General features: G+C 40.8%; 1 protein-coding gene across 2 annotated transcripts in view; it reads right to left on the reverse strand.

Moving 5' to 3' along the window:
- Nucleotides 1–22,188, reverse strand: part of LOC124600024 (PAS domain-containing serine/threonine-protein kinase) — a 218,715-nt gene that overhangs the window by 149,917 nt on the left and 46,610 nt on the right. For both annotated transcript variants that reach the window (XM_047136127.1, XM_047136126.1), the window contains exons 6-7: nt 21,494–21,667; nt 21,270–21,386 (exon numbers count right to left, since the gene is read on the reverse strand). In XM_047136127.1, coding sequence (XP_046992083.1) covers nt 21,270–21,386; nt 21,494–21,667 — 291 coding nt within the window. The remainder of the gene's footprint in view (nt 1–21,269; nt 21,387–21,493; nt 21,668–22,188) is intronic.

Consider the following 22,188-nt stretch of genomic DNA (forward strand, 5'->3'; position numbering starts at 1 on the left):
CATCGTCATCCTTCCGGCGGACAAGGGTTCCACAACCGTGGTACTTGATCGTCGGGAGTATGTGGCTGAGGGACTGCGTCAGCTTTCAGATAACACCACATACAAAGTTTGCCAAGGTAATCCCATTCCTGATGTCCAGGCGGAGCTTCAAGGAATCCTTAGAACCTTAGGCCCCCTACAAAACCTTTCACCTGACTCCATCAACCTCCTGACCCCACCGACACCCCGCACCCCTACCTACTTCCTAAAATTCACAAACCCAAACATCCCAGCCACCCCACTGTAGCTGGTTACCAAGCTCCCACAGAACGTATCTCTGCCTACGTAGATCAACAACTTTAACCCATTACATGCAGTCTCCCATCCTTCATCAAAAACACCAACCACTTTCTCAAACGCCTGGAATCCTTACCCAATCTGTTACCCCCGGAAACCATCCTTGTAACCATTGATGCCACTTCCTTATACACAAATATCCAGCATATCCAGGGCCTCACTGCGATGGAGCACATCCTTTCACGCCGATCACCTGCTACTCTACCTAAAAACTCTTTCCCCATTACCTTAGCAAGCTTTATCCTAACCCACAACTTCTTCACAATTAAACGGAACAGCCATGGGTACCAGGATGGCCCTCTCGTACGCCAACCTATTTATGGGTCGCTTAGAGGAAGCCATCTTGGTAACCCAAGCCTGCCAACCCAAAGTTTGGTACAGATTTATTGATGACATCTTCATGATCTGGACTCATAGTGAAGAACAACTCCAGAATTTCCTCTCCAACCTCAACTCCTTTGGTTCCATCAGATTCACCTGGTCCTACTCCAAATCCCATGCCACTTTCCTCGATGTTAACCTCCATCTGTCCAATGGCCAGTTTCACACATCCGTCCACATCAAACCCACCAACAAGCAACAGTACCTCCATTATGGCAGCTGCCACCCACTCCATATCAAACGGTCCCTTCCCTACAGCTTACGTCTTCGTGGCAAACGAATCTGCTCCAGTCCTGAATCCCTGAACCATTACACCAATAACCTGAAAACAGCTTTCGCATCCCGCAACTACCCTCCCGACCTGGTACAGAAGCAAATAATCAGAGTCACTTCCTCATCCCTTCAAACCCAGAACCTCCCACAGAAGAACCCCAAAAGTGCCCCACTTGTGACAGGATACTTTCCGGGACTGGATCAGACTCTGAATGTGGCTCTCTAGCAGGGATACGACTTCCTCAAATCCTGCCCTGAAATGAGATCCATCCTTCATGAAATCTTTCCCACTTCACCAAGAGTGTCTTTCCGCCATCCACCTAACCTTTGTAACCTCTTGGTTCATCACTACGAAATCCCCAAACCACCTTCCCTACCCTCTGGCTCCTACCCTTATAACCATCCCCGGTGTAAAACCTATCCCATGCACCTTCCCACCACCACCACCACCACCACCACCACCACCTACTCCAGTCCTGTAACCCGGAAGATTTACACGATCAAAGGCACAGCCACGTGTGAAAGCACCCATGTGATTTACCAACTGACATGCCTACACTGTGAAGCCTTCTATGTGGGAATGACCAGCAACAAACTGTCCATTCGCATGAATGGACACAGGCAGACAGTGTTTGTTGGTAATGAGGATCACCCTGTGGCTAAACATGCCTTGGTGCACGGCCAGCACATCTTGGCACAGTGTTACACCGTCCGGGTTATCTGGATACTTCCCACTAACACCAACCTATCCGAACTCCGGAGATGGGAACTTGCTCTTCAATATATCCTCTCTTCCCGTTATCCACCAGGCCTCAATCTCCGCTAATTTCAAGTTGCCGCCACTCATACCTCACCTGTCATTCAACATCATCTTTGCCTCTGCACTTCCGCCTCGACTGACATCTCTGCCCAAACTCTTTGTCTTTAAATATGTCTGCTTGTGTCTGTATATGTGTGGATGGATATATGTGTGTGTGTGTGTGTGTGTGTGGTGTGTGTGTGTGTGTGTGTGTGTGTGTGTGTGTGCGCGCGCGTATTCTCGTCCTTTTTTCCCCCTAAGGTAAGTCTTTCCGCTCCCGGGATTGGAATGACTCCTTACTCTCTCCCTTAAAACCCACATCCTTTCACCTTTCCCTCTCCTTCCTGATGAAGCAACCTTGGGTTGCGAAAGTTTGAAATTTTGTGTGTGTGTGTGTGTGTGTGTGTGTGTGTGTGTGTGTGTGTGTCTATGTACCAGCGCACTCTCGTTTGGTAGTCACAGCACCTTTAAACACACTCACACACGCACACGCACACGCACGCACACACACACACACACACACACACACACACACACACACACACACACACAGGGTGTGTGTACCTTTCAATTAAGTTTTTTTTTAATTATTCAAGCAGCAATTACAAATCAGTTTTCATTACATTATTTGTTCCCCCACCTACTCTGCCACTGTTCAATGGCAACCGTTCGAAGGACAGTGCCGAGCAGAATATGAACACACCTTTCAGTTGTGGAGATAAATTTTTTTTTTGAGATAAACGATTCATTTTCTCGTCACAAGAAACTAATGAGACTTTTGTTGTATTTGTTACATGTTCGTGAGATTGAGTGTAAGTGAAACTTATAGGAGCAAACTAAAATTAAATTCTGGCTACAAACGAGACGCGCCGGGAATGCTGGTTTCAGCAGTAAAGGTAGGAAGCTGCTACACTGCATGTTTATATGGCCGCACTTGGTGCCATCTCTCTGGCAATAGATAATGTCTTATCTTTCCAACTAATATCCTTAACGGACAGTGCATTTCTAAAGAAAAGACGAAAATCTGTATAAAGTCATAGTTGGGAGCTCCAATGTTAGGCTCATAATGGGGCCCATTAGAGATATGGCGGCTAAGGAGAGGAAGAAATCCAGTGTACACTCCATGTGCATTCCGGGTGGAGTCATTCCTGATGTGAAAAAGGTCCTTCCGGATGCCATGAAGAGCACAGGGTGTACCCAGCTGCAGGTGGCGGCACATGTCGGCACTAATGACGTGTGCCGCTTTGGATCTGAGGAAATTCTCTCTGGATTCCAGCGGCTATCAGATTTGGTGAAGGCTGTGCCGGTCTTGCTTACGAGATGAAGGCAGAGCTCACCATCTGCAGCATCGTTGACAGAACCGACTGCGGACCTTTGGTGCAGAGCCGGGTGGAGGGTCTGAATCAGAGGCTCAGACGGTTTTGCGACCATGTTGGCTGCAGATTCCTTGACTTGCGCCATAGGGTGGTGGGGTTTCGGGTTCCGCTGAATAGGTCATGGTAGCGGAGGCAGTGTGGTGTGGACTGGGCGGTTTTTTAGGTTAGAAGGCCTCGGGAAAGTACGGGGTGGGCTGCAATCTCAAAGGGTGCATGGCAAATACAGGATGTGCTTGGATCAAGGAACAGTCGGAATTGTAGTTGTAAATTGTTGTAGTTGTGCTGGGAAAATCCCTGAGCTTCAAGCGCTAATAGAAAGCACAGAAGCTGAAATCGTTATAGGTACAGAAAGCTGGCTAAAGCCTGAAATAAGTTCTGCAGAAATTTTTACGAAGTCTCAGACGGTGTTCAGGAAAGATAGATTAGGCAGAATTGGTGGTGGAGTGTTTGTGTCTGTCAGTAGTGGTTTATCTTGTAGTGAAGTCGAAGTAGATACTCCGTGCGAATTGGTATGGGTGGAAATTATACTTAACAGCTGAACTAAGTTGTTAATTGGCTCCTTCTACCGACTCCCAGACTCCGATAATATAGTTGCTGAACAGTTCAGAGAAAATTTGAGTCTCTTAACAAATAAATATTCCACTCATACGGTTATAGCTGGTGGGGACTTCAACCTTCCCTCGATATGTTGGCAAAAATACTTGTTCAAAACCGGTGGTAGGCAGGAAACATCTTCCGAGATTGTCCTAAATGCTTTCTCCGAAAAATATTTCGAGCAGTTAGTCCACGAACCCACGCGAATTGTAAATGGTTGCGAAAACACACTTGACCTCTTAGCCACAAACAATCCAGAGATGATAGAGAGCATCATGACTGATACAGGGATTAGTGATCACAAGGTCGTTGTAGCTAGGCTCAATACCGTTTCTTCCAAATCCACCAGAAACAAAAGCAAAATAATTTTATTTAAAGAAGCGGATAAAGAGTCACTAGAAGCCTTCGTAAAAGACAATCTCCATTCCTTCCAAACTGACTATGCAAATGTAGACGAGATGTGGCTCAAATTCAAAGATATAGTAGCAACAGCAATTGAGAGATTCATACCTCATAAATTGGTAAGAGATGGAACTGATCCCCCATGGTACACAAAACAGGTCCGAACGCTGTTGCAGAGGCAACGGAAAAAGCATGCGAAGCTCAGAAGAACGCGGAATCCCGAAGATTGGCTAAAATTTACAGACGCGTGAAATTTGGCACGGACTTCAATGCGAGATGCTTTTAATAGGTTCCACAACGAAACATTGTCTCGAAATCTGGTAGAAAATCCGAAGAAATTCTGGTCATATGTAAAGTACAGAAGCGGCAAGACACAGTCAATACCTTCACTGCGCAGTGCCGATGGTACTGTTACCGACAACTGTGCAGCTAAAGCGGAGTTATTGAACACAGTTTTCCAAAATTCCTTCACCAGGGAAGACTAATGGAATATTCCAGAATTTGAAACACTAACAGCTGCTAGCATGAGTTTCTTAGAAGTAGATACCTTAGGGGTTGCGAAGCAACTCAAATCGCTTGATACGGGCAAGTCTTCAGGTCCAGATTGTATACCGATTAGGTTCCTTTCAGATTACGCTGATACCATAGCTCCCTACTTAGCGATCATATACAACCACTCGCTCACCGGTAGATCTGTACCTACAGACTGGAAAATTGCACAGGTCGCACCAGTGTTTAAGAAGTGTAGTAGGAGTAATCCATCGAACTACAGCCCTATATCATTGACGTCGGTCTGCAGTAGGGTTTTGGAGCATATACTGTATTCGAACATTATGAATCACCTCGAAGCGAGCAATCTATTGATATGTAATCAGCATGGTTTCAGAAAACATCGTTCCTGTGCAGTGCAGCTAGCTCTTTATTCGCACGAAGTGATGGCCGCTACCGACAGGGGATCTCAAGTTGATTCCGTATTTCTAATTTTCCGGAAAGCTTTTGACACCGTTCCGCACAAGCGACTTCTAATCAAGCTGCCGGCCTATGGGGTATCGTCTCAGTTGTGCGACTGGATTCATGATTTCCTGTCAGGAAGGTCGCAGTTCGCAGTAATAGACGGCAAATCATCGAGTAAAACTGAAGTGTTAGCAGGTGTTCCCAAGGGAAGCGTCCTGGGACCTATGCTGTTCCTGATCTATATAAATGACCTGGGTGACAATCTGAGCAGTTCTCTTAGGTTGTTCGCAGTGAGGTCATCCGAAGACCAGTATCAGTTGCAAAGCGATTTAGAAAAGATTGCTGTATGGTGTGGCAGGTGGCAGTTGACACTAAATAACGAAAAGTGTGAGGTGATCCACATGAGTTCCAAAAGAAATCCGTTGGAATTCGATTACTCGATAAATAGTACAATTCTCAAGGCTGTCAATTCAACTAAGTACCTGGGTGTTAAAATTACGAACAACTTCAGTTGGAAAGACCACATAGATAATATTGTGGGGAAGGCGAGCCAAAGGTTGCGTTTCATTGGCAGGACACTTAGAAGATGCAACAAGTCCACTAAAGAGACAGCTTACACTACACTCGTTCGTTCTCTGTTAGAATATGCTGCGCGGTGTGGGATCTTTACCAGGTGGGACTGACGGAGGACATCGAAAGGGTGCAAAAAAGGGCAGCTCGTTTTGTATTATCACGTAATAGGGAAGAGAGTGTGGCAGATATGATACGCGAGTTGGGATGGAAGTCATTACAGCAAAGACGTTTTTCGTCGCGGCGAGATCTATTTATGAAATTTCAGTCACCAACTTACTCTTCCTAATGCAAAATTATTTTGTTGAGCCCAACCTACATAGGTAGGAATGATCATCAAAATAAAATAAGAGAAATCAGAGCATGAACAGAAAGGTTTAGGTGTTCGTTTTTCCCGCGCGCTGTTCGGGAGTGGAATGGTAGGGAGATAGTATGATTGTGATTCAATGAACCCTCTGCCAAGCACTTAAATGTGAATTGCAGAGTAATCATGTAGATGTAGATGTATAAAGTACAAGATAAGTCACTGAATTCTATAAGACTGTGTCAGATAATAATCAGTTTTATTAGTGAGTACACAGCTGCATCTACTTTAATTGGAAAGTACTGACACAGACAAAATTTCACTTTGAAAATTTTTTTTTTTTCGTAATTTTGTTAAACACTACTCACAAGGGAGTCAAAGGAAATGGCCATTGTTGAAACTCATTACAAAATGCAATGTGCCAAGATGTCGGAAATCTGAGCTAGGCAACAGTTGAAGGAAACGCGGCAACTCGTGAACTGGCCAATGGCTACCAAAACAATGAGGTTGGCATCCCACTATTAAAATATGACGACACTGGTAATATAAACAATCATGATGTCACTTTTATGTCACTAGATGAGACCATTTCTCAGTTCTCACCAGGAAACTTTTTTTTTTTCTTTTTCTTTTCAAATAGTGAAACTAAAGTGCAAAACAGAGAAAATTCCTTTGATTATTTGCTCACAACCTCACGAACAGGAAACAGTTCGTAAAAGCACTGTAAATACTAGTGACATCCACAATTTGACACAACTCCTGCACGTAACAAAACAGTTTGCATAACAGGAATTCCAGCAAAGTATAACACAGCAACTTAAAGGTATAGGACAACAGTTTAACACCAAAATCAGGAATTTAACGATTCGAAGAATAATATCAGTCAACAGTTCAGTAAGGTGACCAACACTATATGCACTGAATTATTGGACACACTAGCTAGGAAGTTGATAGAGCTAGGTGAACAACTAAACAAGAAAATAATTACCGATATGTCCCACGATATAAATATGTTAATGGAGAAAGTATCACCAGTAGACAATAAATAGGAACAACTTGCAGGTGAGTTACAAAACCTCAGTGAAGCATATTCTCAAATTCAGGAGACACAATCCCAAGAGGACGTGTCAGTAAAAAATGTGAGGAATGCAGTCAGAGAGCTGCAAGGTGTATTCACAAACTTACCTACAGAAGTACAAAAGGTAAGTCTAGGAGTAGACCAGTTAAGTTTAGAATCAAAATTTGCCAAGAAATAGAGAAATAACTGATGTGCAGTTGTAAAGGAAATAACTGAAAAAGGAGAAGCCGGGATGCTGGGTAAGGGCAGCACACTTGCTAAAAAGATAGTGTCAGAGTGCAAAATTGATGTAGATACTGTAGAAGCAGCTCTAAAAGAGAAAAGGTTACAAGGCGGCATTGCTAAAACTACTGACATTCCAAAACAATATTTAACAGGAAACAAACCCATGCTTTTAGAAAAGTTAGATACTTTCACAGGTTACCCACAATACGGAGCTAGCCTGTTTGAGGAAAATAGCAAAAGTTGCAGAATCTAGCAACATTTGCCGGCACCTGTAACTGTCAAGCAAATGCAGTTGCCATGGCTACACCACAAGCGAACATAAACAGACCCGTTACTGACAGTGCAGCGTATTTTTCAACATTACTTGCAGACAAGGTATTACTTAGGCATCGACAATGTCTGCTATTTACCTCTGATGGGAAAAGAACACCCCCCATGAATTTTCTGTGCTCGACAACGTTGTAAAAGTAGCAAGAAACTTACCTTTTTGATGAGGTGAAATAAATTCCTCGGGCCGCTGATATGGAAACCAATTGTCGCCGCATTGAATTCTGACCACTGAGGGGTTGAGGGGTGGGGGTGGGGGAACCCAAAATGGCGAGTTTTCAAAACAAATATCTTAGGTTGGACAATAATTAGTAAAAATTAAGAGAAATAATGGAATAATCAGGAGGTGGAATAAAATGTGGAAAATGGGGACACTCCCACTGGAATCAGGAAAGTTGGCAGGTATGTTCATTGTCAACTATGTAATGTGTATGGGATGGGTTGTGACAGAGTGTTGTGAGGGAGTGGTGCAGAAATTTCAAGGCTGGTTGCATACAAGTGCATGATTAAAGTTGTTCAGGAAGACAATCAATGTGACTGATGAACTTGTGCAAAATGTTGAGGAAATTGTGCATGTGAGACATCAGTTTACAATTTCTGAACATTTTTGAGATGTGCCAGAGATTTCAAAGACTACCTTCTTTAACATCATCACAGAAGTTTTGTGCACAGTGGTAGCATAATATCTATGCTGTCAAATGGTAAAATTAAGGTTGCACTTTTTTAGAATCATAAAGGAAGTTTGACAACAGATTTCACGGGAATAACACATAAGAAGACTGTGATACCACAGGTTCATCATGAGACTATTATAAAACTCCGAAGGTCAATCCAAAATGAAACGACGTGGAATGATTAACGAAGGAATCCTCCTCCTACGAGCAACCCCAAACTGCAAATCAAATTAAGGAAAAATTCAGACTTATTTGCTTGGAGATTTTCAGCATCCTCCACATATGCTGGACTTGGCACATGTGACTCATCTGTTTTCCAAGATGAAGGTGTAGCTGGCTACTCAGCACTCCATATTTGATGATGAGCACAAGGAAGCTGTCAACAACTGGTTGAAGCACAAGGCATCACCATTATTTGATGATGAAATACAGAAGCTGGGGTCACAGTACAACAAATGTTCAAGTTTGTGTGGCAACTGTCGAGAAGTATATAAAATGATCAAACTTGTCGGAGCATATATGCTGGTCGAAGTGGAAGACCATTTAAAGCATGTGATAAAGAACTCGCAATTAAATTCCAACTGTAAAGCATTGGGTGAGCAATTGAAGAAAACTAACCATGCTTTAGGTGAGAGTCAAGATAGCATGAAAATTAGCCACAATGTTGCTAACTGCCCTTTGCTAAAGGTCTTGGAAGAATTAGAAATTTTTGTAAAGTAGAAGAAAAACTGGCAAAATTTATTAAATTAGCAAAACAAATTTAATTAACATGGATTCTTCTAGTTATTTGGGCAAAGCGGTCAAAACACGATCAACTCTGCTTGCCTATTCTTTAAGCTTACAGAACAATTTCAAAAGTATACTTTCTACATCTGCAAATTTAACAATACATTGGTAAAAATATTTTTCAAGACGTGTAAGTGTAGTGTAATATGGGTTATTCATGAGAATGACATGGGCTAAACTGAGGATGCTCACATTAGTGGAAGATGGCCGTGTCTCTTATGAACATTTTATATAGTGGGAACAATCCACTGTGCACACCCCCAACCTGTGACCTGTGCAGATGGTGTGTATGCAGTGATGTAACATAGCAGGGGGCAAGCGTGGTGAGTGCAATAGCACTTACTGGATGTTGGCATCTTTGCCTTGGTGACATCCTGTGAAGGTGTCATGAGTACTTCAGGAAAAAATCAACATTCTACAATGTAAACAGTCAAGGCAAATGAAGATTGTAGATCTTAAATATTGAGTCGCGTTCGATATGGTCAGACAACTTGATCGATGTGTGAGAGTTTATGAGTTACTGATCTTTGGATCAGTCTTCACAACTGATTTAAATAGTTTGAACAATACAGAAGACTATCATTGAATACATGTTTGTCATTCAGTAATTGGAAGTAGTGAGACACCCTCTTACAGCATTGTACTGCCTCAATACGAAGTCAAGAGGAAGAAGTTCATGCACGGCCAACTGAGCTACCAAAGCACGACTCACGCCCAGTACTCACAGCTTTCCTTCTGCCAGTATCTCGTCTCCTACCTCCAAACCAAGTTCGAGTCTCTGTCGGGCACACAGTTTTAATCTGCCAGGAAGTTTCATATCAGCGCACACTCCACTGCAGAGTGAAAATCTCATTCTGGGCATCAGCTTTATCAGTGACTACGTTTACAGTTTAGCTATCCTGCACGATTTGGTGCCCTGCACCATCAACATTTATCCATTCTTGAAAGTCTTCTTCACATTCATGGTAACTGAGTTCTTTTAACATACTGAGCATTTCGAACATAAATCATTTTCAATGTGAAGAGAACTTTCCACCAAAACCAAAATTTCATTCCATGCTTTTATCAGATTCTGTTCCTTTACACCATGGGTGGGCAACTGGCAGCCCGCGGGCCAGATCCTGCATGCAATTCGTTTCAATCCAGCCTGCGTAAAAAATTCATGGAAGAGAGAGCACAATGTTCTCATCGACTTCCTCCCGGATTGCAATCTGGATATTACGCTGACGCTTTGTTCACTACGTGACTACTGCTTTCTTATTGGCCAGACAGTCTACAGAAGTTTTAGCAAGCTCTGCTGTCATGTCTGAGCAATTTTGGTCATTTCATACAGTGCTAACAACATACAATTCGTGCCTATCACCTGCAATGGTATAAATATTGCACGGAAGTTAAAGGACCCTAAAACATTCAGTTAGGGATGTCACCTTCCAAGATGCCCTGAACTGGACAACTTCTCAATTATACTGAATGAAGAAAATATACCCATAACAATTTACTTTTAATATTGTGTTAACACAAAAATAAAAATGAAAGCCGCCTTCTATTCATTCTTATTTGTAATGTATGGATTTGCCATTTAAACATGAAATGAATTTTTAAATGAACATTTAAAGCAATGTATTAAGTTCTATTTAAGGTCAAGGAAGAGGGAAAAAGAAAAGAAAAGAAAAGGAGAGAGAGAGAGAGAGAGAGAGAGAGAGAGAGAGAGAGAGAGAGAGAGAGAGAGACTAAAAAACCTTGAAGGAAATATCTAACAGTAACTTGATTACCATTCTGTGTTTTTGAATGCATATTTTATATTGCTCTTCACTGCTTTCAGTAGTCTGTCACTGTCATTCCATTCCCCCTTTTTCAAAAAATTCAAGAATTCACTGCAACTTTCAGAAGTTCATTTTCACTTAAAGTTCCTTTTTTTTCCAGTAAGGTCATGGACATCCTATTTCTATAATCTGACCACTGGTTCTTCATCATACTGAAGATTCTTTCAGCAAATGAGTTACTGGTAGAAAATGGAAACTTGTATGATATAAGCCTAAGAAATTGGGAATGGGAAAGTCAACTGCGATCTTAAAGAAGTTTTCCCAAATCTGGTCTCCTGCTTTAATTTTATCAAGTCCAGCATATGCATTCCGGAAATCAGAATTCATTGTATAACTTATCTTCGTTCAGATTGGGGTATAATTTGTTGTTAAAATTTAAAAAACACTGCCATTGCAGACAAAAATCATCTTTTTCATTAAATGAAAAACTTTTAAGCAGATTGAACTCTTTGTTATCAGAAAAGTCATAACAATAGGATAAAAATCATCAATGCAGCATGACAAAAAGACTGTGGATTAGTTTCAAAACTTATTCTCCACAATTTTGATTTTGATATTTCTTCCAGTATTTCATGAACTTTCTTTTGTAAAAATTTATATTGTTTCCTGCTCTCTAACTTGCTCTTAAGGTCCCTTATTATTCTGACCTACTCAACACAAGTGGTTGAGCTGTTTTCCAGTTTTCTAACAGTAGTTTCAAATAGGACAGAATATGCTGCAGAAAATGAAGATAGCTTTCATGACATGAACGTTAAGTTTCTTCATTTAATGTTGCAAACATCCACGTCAATCTTTATCAATTTTCCTCACCTTACAAAATAAATTATGACTTGGCAGCAGACCAGCAGTATACAACTCTGTCAACTGCAGGAAATAGTGGGAGCCATCTTCTACAAAGATGTTTTAATATTTCCTTAAGCTCCAGCTCCACAAACTGAAAATTCTCTCATTGACTGAACATTTGATGCAGAGGAACCATATTCAGTGTAGATTTTAAGCAGTAATGCCTCTAAACCACAATGAAATGTTTTAAGACCATGTTTTACAGTATTATTTATGAATTAATAGTTGCAGTTAGCTCTATAAATGGATGTATTTTCATTATTCAGTAGGACAAAAACTGAACTGTGTTTGCCACAGTTCACTGGAGCATTGTCAGCACTGTACGCAATTACTTGATTCAAGTCATTAGCTTCTCTAATATTCTTTATTGCATGGAAAATGTCTGGGTCTTTGGAGTCTTCATAAAAATCCAGCAATCTCTGGCGTATCTTCTGGCTAACATCAAAGTACTGAATTGCATAAAGTAAGATTTTTATATTTCCTCAGATTGAAACATAAGAAGACAGAGAAAAGTAAAAGGCTCTCTGAAGCTCAACTATGACTACATCTTGACTGTATGGGCCTCTTATGAAATTTTAGACGCGACATTACTGTCTGGAAAAAAGGAGTGATGTAATTATATTTGGCAAGCCAATCACTTGTAGCTAAGGCCACATTTTACATTGTGATAAAAAGTGCAGCTTCAGCAATTATCGTGGCATCTTCTTCAAGAGTATTTTCTTCACAAAGAAAGTTACAATTGTTTTATTTTTATGACATTGCTGTTGAGAATGTGTTTTTGTATCTTCTGATGATCCACTAAAGCTTTCTTCCATCAAATTTTATCGAAAATATGTTGAGACAAATCACACACTTTGCTGTGAAGTTGTTTTCTGTCATCTTTGTTGAAAGCCTTATCTCTTGACCTCCTTCTTCCAAACAAACATGACAAATGATGTTTAATGTTAGAAGAAGGAGAAAAAATCTTTCCCAACACCAATCCCTTTTAGTTCTAAAACACTCAAACAGGATGTGAACGTGCTCATAACTTAACTACACAATAATACCTAATTTAACAGGCAAATGTGTATTTTGAATCGTGTACAGTGATAGGGAGAGGAAATTCACAAGTCATTCTCCCTCTTCGTTCATGTATTTGCAAATTTGGCACAAGGCGGGATAAAAATGCGTCCGAAGTCCCTTTACTCAGGATACTGGACAACTTCAAATTCTGGGACATCCCACCAAAAAGTGGGTGGATGACAACTTTATGTTCAATATTATTTTTAATATGTCTGAAGCCAACTATTGTCGTATTGCCAATACCAGAATCATTGAGTGCGTGTTTCGACTTTGTGGGTGCTAAATGGAGAAGTTATCAGCACCTTGACACATCTGAAAAGAAAATAATGTGGACAAAAATCACTGAAATCGTTGCACACAGTGACAATGAAACCTACAAAACGACACTCATGCAACCACTTCCATTTCACTCTCATTCACTCATGCAATCACTTCCACTTCACTCGCATTCACTAACACACTCACTCTATCGTATACATCTCAAGACAATATAGAAAGGGTGAAAGGTGCATACCAGGGATTAAAACACAAAAACGACAGAGGAGCTAAAACAACAGCACCGGCAAAGATGACCAGCTGACCACTTATTAAAAGTGTGTTGAGCCAGTCACCCTGCCAAAACATGAAGATCGCCTGTCGGACAATTCACAAAATTTTAAAACTCTAACCACATTCGTTGAAAAATCTCTTAAAATAGAAAGCACATCTGTCAGCAAATCTGCTGCTACCCTCTGGTCTGAAAATAAAATGCAGTCTAATAAAATGTGGCCCACAGTGATCTGTACACCACAAGCACCACATATTCGAGAGTCCTCTTGTCGGAGCAAGAAGCTATGCATCTCAGGGTTGTGGCCTATGCGAAGACAAGTAAGGAGGACCTTGTCCCAATGACACGGCTGGAAGGAGGTACGCCACAGCCACATTGTGCACTTTACTAGATGGAGCTTATTGTCTGTCACTTTCAGCCACTCAACATCCCATCGACACAAGACTCTGTACCTCAACAGTGAGGAGGTAAAATGTATGGGGATAGCGACATGCCTCCTTAGCTGCTACATACAGGTGCCCTTTCATACCCCGTAATACCACACCCTGGCACCCAGCAGAAAGGCACGTCCTTCCCTAGCCATTGCAGTTGGAGGAGGATGTCCTGGATATTCTGTACTATTTTTATCTGCTAGATACAAGCACAGTAGAGAGTGAAGGGCACTCAGAGAATTGGAATTTAGTACTCAAATCAAGTCTCACCTGCTCCAGTGCCTGTGTATAATTCTGCATCGAATTCAGTAAAGTGTTGAGGCAGTCATACCTTGAGGATACAATCAGGGAAACCAACAGAGTAACCAACGGAACGCTCCATTTCAACACATCTGTACAGACAGCTGTAAAGTTGCGACACACACTTAAAATGTCCATAAATAATGTTCTAAAAACACATACAGGAGTGCAACATCTCCTGTACTGCACTGTATCTGCAATTATTCTGGGCCTAACAGTAATCAGGGTGGCAGGCTGCTAAAACCCTTGATTTGGGGTGTACTTGCTCCACACAAGTCACTGCAGCACATGACGCATGCAGATCCCGAATGGCCTTTCTATTCATGAATGATTGGAGAAAACATGTTCCAAGGGCAGACGAGTAACACTAGGGTATGCAGGCAAATTCGGAGCTGTGAGTAACTCATATACCTGACGCACCCTGAGGAGCTGTCGTCGGATAGTAAGTGGTGGTTCACCAGCCTCAGCACAGAGACTGGGTATGGCACTCATCCCAAAAGCACCCATGGCCGCCAGTCTAATCGCCTCATGGTAGATACCATCAATGATCTTCAGATAAGAAGGCCTCGTTGATCCACAATGTGCAACCATAGTCTAACCATGAATGCATGAAAGCCCTATAAAACTGGAGCAGACATTCCCTGTCTACTCCCGAGACCTGTAGTTAAAAAACATGAGAAGAACGGTTAAAATGCATGCACATGCCACGAAGCACGCACTGGCAGTGCTTACCAGTGCCCGGCTGAAGAACCCCAGAGTCGACAAGCCCATACCTAGCAAATGAATGCTGAGCTCCTGAGGGCTAGAATCACTGACTAACAGTATAGATGCTGAACAAAATAGTCTCAGTATTGTACTACCAACAGGCATATGTACTGAACATTATCCGTCTGATAATTTGCCACTGTTTGTTTTTCCAGTTTGGCCTCTGTGTAAAACAGCCAATATATGCTAAGTTCAAACTCTCCATACTTTCAAAATTTTTAAAATGAATGAACGATTGATGGCTTAATTTTAGTGTTACAGAAGCAACTACATCTACATCTACATCTACATTGATACTCCGCAAGCCACCCAACGGTGTGTGGCGGAGGGCACTTTACGTGCCACTGTCATTACCTCCCTTTCCTGTTTCAGTCGCGTATGGTTCGCGGGAAGAACGACTGTCTGAAAGCCTCCGTGCGCGCTCTAATCTCTCTAATTTTACATTCGTGATCTCCTCGGGAGGTATAAGTAGGGGGAAGCAATATATTCGATACCTCATCCAGAAACGCACCCTCTCGAAACCTGGACAGCAAGCTACACCGCGATGCAGAGCGCCTCTCTTGCAGAGTCTGCCACTTGAGTTTATTAAACATCTCCGTAACGCTATCACGGTTACCAAATAACCCGGTGACGAAACGCGCCGCTCTTCTTTGGATCTTTTCTATCTCCTCCGTCAACCCGACCTGGTACGGATCCCACACTGATGAGCAATACTCAAGTATAGGTCGAACGAGTGTTTTGTAAGCCACCTCCTTTGTTGATGGACTACATTTTCTAAGCACTCTCCCAATGAATCTCAACCTGGTACCCGCCTTACCAACAATTAATTTTATATGATCATTCCACTTCAAATCGTTCCGTACGCATACTCCCAGATATTTTACAGAAGTAACTGCTACCAGTGTTTGTTCCGCTATCATATAATCATACAATAAAGGATCCTTCTTTCTATGTATTCGCAATACATTACATTTGTCTATGTTAAGGGTCAGTTGCCACTCCCTGCACCAAGTGCCTATCCGCTGCAAATCTTCCTGCATTTCGCTACAATTTTCTAATGCTGTAACTTCTCTGTATACTACAGCATCATCCGCGAAAAGCCGCATGGAACTTCCGACACTATCTACTAAGTCATTTATATATATTGTGAAAAGCAATGGTCCCATAACACTCCCCTGTGGCACGCCAGAGGTTACTTTAACGTCTGTAGACGTCTCTCCATTGATAACAACATGCTGTGTTCTGTTTGCTAAAAACTCTTCAATCCAGCCACACAGCTGGTCTGATATTCCGTAGGCTCTTACTTTGTTTATCAGGCGACAGTGCGGAACTGTATCGAACGCCTTCCGGAAGTCAAGAAAAATAGCATCTACTTGGGAGCCTGTAGGCAACATGTGCCTATGTGATCAGTCATCAGTATTTTTGGACACACATTAAAAAAAGTTTGCTAACAGTTTTTGGGCATATTAACACACTAAGTTTCCAACACTAATGACCTGCATATGGCTAAAAAATGCGAAGTTACTCCTAATTGCTTGTCAACCGGGATTGCCTTTTCATTGCTATATTTTGTTTTACTATTCTTTCTCATATTAATATTACTGAATAATTCATGTCTGTTCATTGTTGACTTATTAGGATACTGCACCTATTTTATAGGCATTTATCTTTCTACATTGACATTCCAAGATGCCCATTTCAGATGTTCACATTTATTTAAGCATCGTGAACATTATTTCTTTACTAACGGTGTTCCAGCATTTTGCAACAAAAGTTTTTAAGGCAGCTACTTTAAAATGTCATAAGTAAACAAACAATGCTCACAATTCATAAATAAATGCAAACATTGAAGAAGGGGTGAACATAAAATTAATGTACTCAGGAAAGCGCATGTTTCGAGGCACGTTTTGCTGGTGCGGTGTGTAGCGAGAAAGTATCAGTTTGGTTAAGCAGTCATTCAGTTTACTGACAACTGGATAATCAAAGCTATACTGCACTTTGAATACAAGTTATCATACTTGAAATTGATTACATTCTTTTATGTCAATTTATGGCTTGTAACATGTTACACACTCCACAGTGTAAATTGTACACTTTCTGACAATGGGGGATATTCATGTACAAGTATGTCACACCCAGTGGCCACAAGGAGCCTGATGGTAACAGGTCAGGAACTGTGAAAAGGCAGTGAAGGAAGTTAGCAATGTTTTGAATGTAGGATGGAAGGTTACAGAAAACAGTTTGGAGGTGATGGCGAACAAAGACAGAGCTTCATTTCATTCTGTGGGAGCACTGTATCCAGCCATGTTGGAATGACTAGTAAGGAGACGTGGGGTTGTGTTTGTGAAATAGGTAAAAGGTAGTAGGAGTGCTGGATTCAGGTGTCAGGTTTTGGGATGGAACTAACAACATGAGGAGCTGCTAGAAGTCTTGTTGGACTTATGAGATGGGATCATGGTTCTAAGTTTTGCATACAATAGTGTTGGAAAGTTTGTGGAGACACTCAGCTACACACTCATTATGATTCATGACCACTGTTGTGGAGTCAGTCTGCAAGAAGAGTTGTTTTTCAGGTTACAAATAGCAGTGGGTTCCATAGGAATGATGATGGACTCATGGGGAGGAGGGCAGGGGGGGGGGGGGCGGGGGGGGGATTTAGGAAAGGAAGGTGAGGCGAGGTTAGAAGTGAGGAATTCTTGAGAGATTATCCAGGGATGACTGGATGCAAGGGGAGAAGGGATCACAGTATGGGGGGGAGGGGGGGGGGGATGTTGGAGCCATAGGGTTTTGGTTGGCTGTTGTCAGTAGGGTGTGTAGTGAAGAAATGTTTCCGCTGTAAAGAACAGATAAAAGAAAGAAGGTCCTTTACAAGACCAGCATGGTTGAAATTAGATTTGGAACTTATGATAAAGCCTACAGAAACTATGGCAACTTCTACAGGGGCAGAGTTTTAGCAGAAAGACTGACAACAGTGTTACGGGATGTGTGTTCATGAGCACTGTTTCATGAAGGATGGAGGAAGGTTATGGCTTGATCTCTTGAGCTGGATTTTTTTTTTTTTTGTGGGGGGTGGGGGTGGGGTTATCAGAGTGGTAGGCTTTTTCTTTGTCACAGGTAGCCCCATGCTGACAGAAAGACAGGAGTAGCTGTAATAGCTTCCTCAGATGGTGCTGGGAAAGCTGTTCCAACCGTTAAAGGGCAAGACTTTCTATTGCAGTGATGGCCTTCAGGAAATTGTGGTCACAGAGTAAAAGGATTTTCCAGAAAGATTACAGGCTGTCAAGTATGGTTACAGTTTGTATTTTATGATTATGAAGGACCAGACTGGGAAAGGTGAGGGACTGGTGGTACTGGAAAACATGAAATTTCTTGCAGTAGGATGGACGACAGCCTGAGATGCCTATTTTGATGGTATGACCATTAGCACATGCTAGACAACATTTTTGGAAGAGAGTGAGTCATTGGAGTTTCGTAAGGACAAAGAGTTTTTGGAATTTGTGAAGGCAGAATGAGCAGGAATTCATGGTTGGATGCTCAGGAGGCAGGCAGACTGACTGAAACCATAGTCAGAAAAGATTTAAAAATAAGAATGTAAAAACTTATGATAGAAGAGTTTTGAAGTATAGAGAGCTATGTAGGAAGTTAGAAGGAAAGTCAGACAACATTTTAAAAAAGCAGAAGCAGAGGGCACACCAGCATTTAAATTAGTTCAATCGCAAACTGACACACATGATCGTTGAGACACACACATGTTCATATAAGATTGTAAATAACATGAGCGATAGGCTAACAGTTAGACAATATCCTATACAGCTAGTCCATAAACAAATCTTCGTGTCATTTGCTCCTCTGACACCGTAAACCTGTTAACCAGCCACCAACCTGCACCTCTCTGATCACTCAGTATCATTCTCACCTTGAAAAGCTCAACCACAAACTTCACCAGGACTTTGACTATCCCTCGTTGTGCCCTGAGATGAGGGATATTCCACTAACAATCCTACACACGTCACCCAAAGTAGTGTTCCGTTGCCCAACCAGCCTACAGAATATCCTTGCCCATCCCTAGTCCTAGTGCCAATCCTCCATCCCATGGTTCATCGCACTTTGGTCGACGCAGTACAGCATCTGTCCAATCCACTAACTCCTACTTCACCGAACTACACAGATGGGAATGGTTCCTCCAGCATATCCTGCATTCTCACAGTCCTCTATCTTTTATTTTAGTTGCCAATCAGAGGTTAATTATGAATAACTACTAAATGTTGTTGTAACACAGTTTGGCATCAATATGAATTCATAAAAGGTTACACACATTTAACTGCTGACAAATCTAGCAGAACTTTTTGCATTTTTGGCACTGATTATGCAGAGTAGAGTGTGTCCTACATAATCTTATCAAGAGATGGTATGTTGTGATGTGAAGTAAGTGAAGCTGTATCATCAGAATTATAGGTTAGAGACTGTGGTACACAAAAAGGCAAATCATTGATGATCACAATGAAACAGGGGCCGAGGACAGAGGCCTGTCAAAAAGCAATAATAATCATTGCTTGTTTCTAACTGAAGCAAACTGTCTTAACCAGTTCAAGTAAGACAAAATTATTGCTAATGAAGATTTGCATAAACCACAATACTCCATAATGATTTTGCTAGTGTGGTCATGTTTTAAATTTTCACAAGTGATCCAAATTTCTGTAAAGTTTAACAGTGCATGGTAATTGGTGTCAGCTGCATTGTTGTACTCAATACTGACTAACATGCCTATTCATCAGGAACATTTTTGTGGTGAGTCATATCCTTTAAGTGATGTTTGGTGCAACCAATCAGAAATTTTATTTTACTCGTTATAGACTACAAAGAGACTGTCCATGTAACTTCAGTAATTGCACCATTAATACCAGTGTCCCACAATTACATACACATCTTTATGTATATTGAACACTTGGCATGAGAACACCACAAAATCAATGCACACTGATAGAATACAACAGATATGGAGGAATCTCCATGTTTATTGGTCATTAGATCCAAATTTAAAGTATGTTTAGGTGAAATAAGTAATTCTACATTCAACAGTAGAGTATACCACATGCCTTTGTGAAAATGTACTTGAAGGAGCAGAATATGACAACAACAAAGTTAATTAACAAAAGAAAGAACATCGTAAGAAACATATATCATTCAGACTAACTACTGTCTCTGCACCCAAGTAGTGTAATAAATATCACTACCATTAATAATTATTGGAAGGAATAAAATTTCAATCAATTTTCATGCAATTTATAATGGTCTGAGGTTTAAATTATTAACAAAAAATATATACTTGCTACAATGTATTACTAAAACAATGATGTTATGCTCTTCAGTAACAATGTGAAAATTTCTGGTAATCAAGATATAACCAAGATCAACAAATATGATTCAACTTCTTATTCGTTTCAGAGATAATTATAGTTTTTACATACTTCATACTTCAGAACAAATATTTCAAATGAGCTGACATTTTTATCGTCACAAAGTGCTCTAACATGGAACTGTGCACTATGGTATAACAAAATATATGATTTGCTCAGAAAGACAAGCTACTATCAAATCAAAATGTCACCGGCTGTTTGCATCGCATCATTGCAGTTAAAATGTCAGTGGCTGAGACTGCATGACACTTGCAACAATATGGTACAAACAGAAAAATTTTCTAGCCTCAGATATTGACAAGTAGGTACAGACACGCTACGGCTTGTGACTACAATCCACCATTCCAATAAGGTGGCAAATACTGATTACGGATCCAATCATCCATTGAAAATATTTACCCTCACTTTCAAACAATGGAAAATCCAGGATGGACTGTAACAATATTATGAGAAAGAATGCTGCCACTCACCATTTAGTGGAGTCGCTGAGTTGCAGATAGCCACAACAAAAAGATTTTCACACTTAAAGCTTTCAGCGAATGGCCTTTGTCAACAACACACACACACACACACACACACACACACACACACACACACACACACACACACACACGACTGCAGTCTCAGGCAACTGAAACCATCCTCACTTTTAATTGTGATGCATCATGCCAAGTTTTCAATGTTTGGGGCACAGAGACAGGAAGAAATACTGGCAGCAATCATATGAATCAGTGTATATAATGAAATCTGTAGTAGCTATAAAATTATTTAAGTAGCAACCCTCTCTAGCTTTGCACAGAAACACTAATTATCAATGGCTGGACAGCTTGTCTGGTAAAGTGATAATAAATTACATATACAAACCTTCCTCGTTACCTTGTTTATCTATTATTGAAAACTGTGTTAAAATCCCAACAGTATATCCTGAGATTAGTCTTCGCGTACAAGCAGAAAAATGCATCAGGGGACTTTAATTTATAATATGTATAGAAGGCAACTTACATTTGCTACTCTCCGTTCTACAGGTTCAGCTACAGCCAGGCATCTAGCATCAGTTTCTAGTTTCCTCAGCCACAATGATACTGGCACAATTCTCTCATCCTTTGTCACCATTTCAACCTAAAGAAATGAAAAGTTACATAGCAACTAAAATTGAAATTTTCACAACACCAACAAAAAGACCAAAAAAATTGTTTCCATTAAAAGAAGGGAACAAACTAACTCACAACTTTCCCACTCAAAAACACCATATTCCCGTCCTTCAACTCCAGCTGTTCCTCTGCTAATGCAGTGACGTGATTTTTGTGTCGCCCACACAAGAGCTGTGTTAATTTAACCTGACACAGTTCATCAGGATTATATCCCAGAAGATTGCAAGCAACACCATTTACAACAAGAATCTGAAAATAAAATTAAAAATATATTGTCTTCATCAAGTGAATGCAGACAGAGGAAGTAATCTACACAATAATCATTTTCATTTCTGCTAAGGCATTTTTAAAGGAAAAATAAATGAGAACAAGTTCACTACCAACTGGTTTTTAATGTTTCAGTTTAACAGAACTGTGTTCATTCTTATATGGCTTATCCAACAAATATATATTTGGGGAACACAATAAACATCAAATCTTAGAAACTAACATATCAACAAAAATAATCTTTTTTTTTGATAACTGGATCGATAAAGAAAAAATCTGCTTACGAAACGACTACAGGAGAAAACACCCAAAAGTTATGAAATTTCCATACCTTCTGTGGGTGTTTTCTTCTGTTGCCAGCTGGTGGGTAAATTTTGTTTATCTATACAATTATATTAAATCTCAGAAACTGTTTTAAATATGCTGATTACTTTGGAAATCTATTCACCGACTTCTGGAAAAAGTATGTGTTATAACAAGAACATCCAGTTGAATGGGCATCT

This window comes from Schistocerca americana, chromosome 1, assembly GCF_021461395.2.
Source record: "Schistocerca americana isolate TAMUIC-IGC-003095 chromosome 1, iqSchAmer2.1, whole genome shotgun sequence".
Taxonomy (NCBI): Eukaryota; Metazoa; Arthropoda; class Insecta; order Orthoptera; family Acrididae; genus Schistocerca; species Schistocerca americana.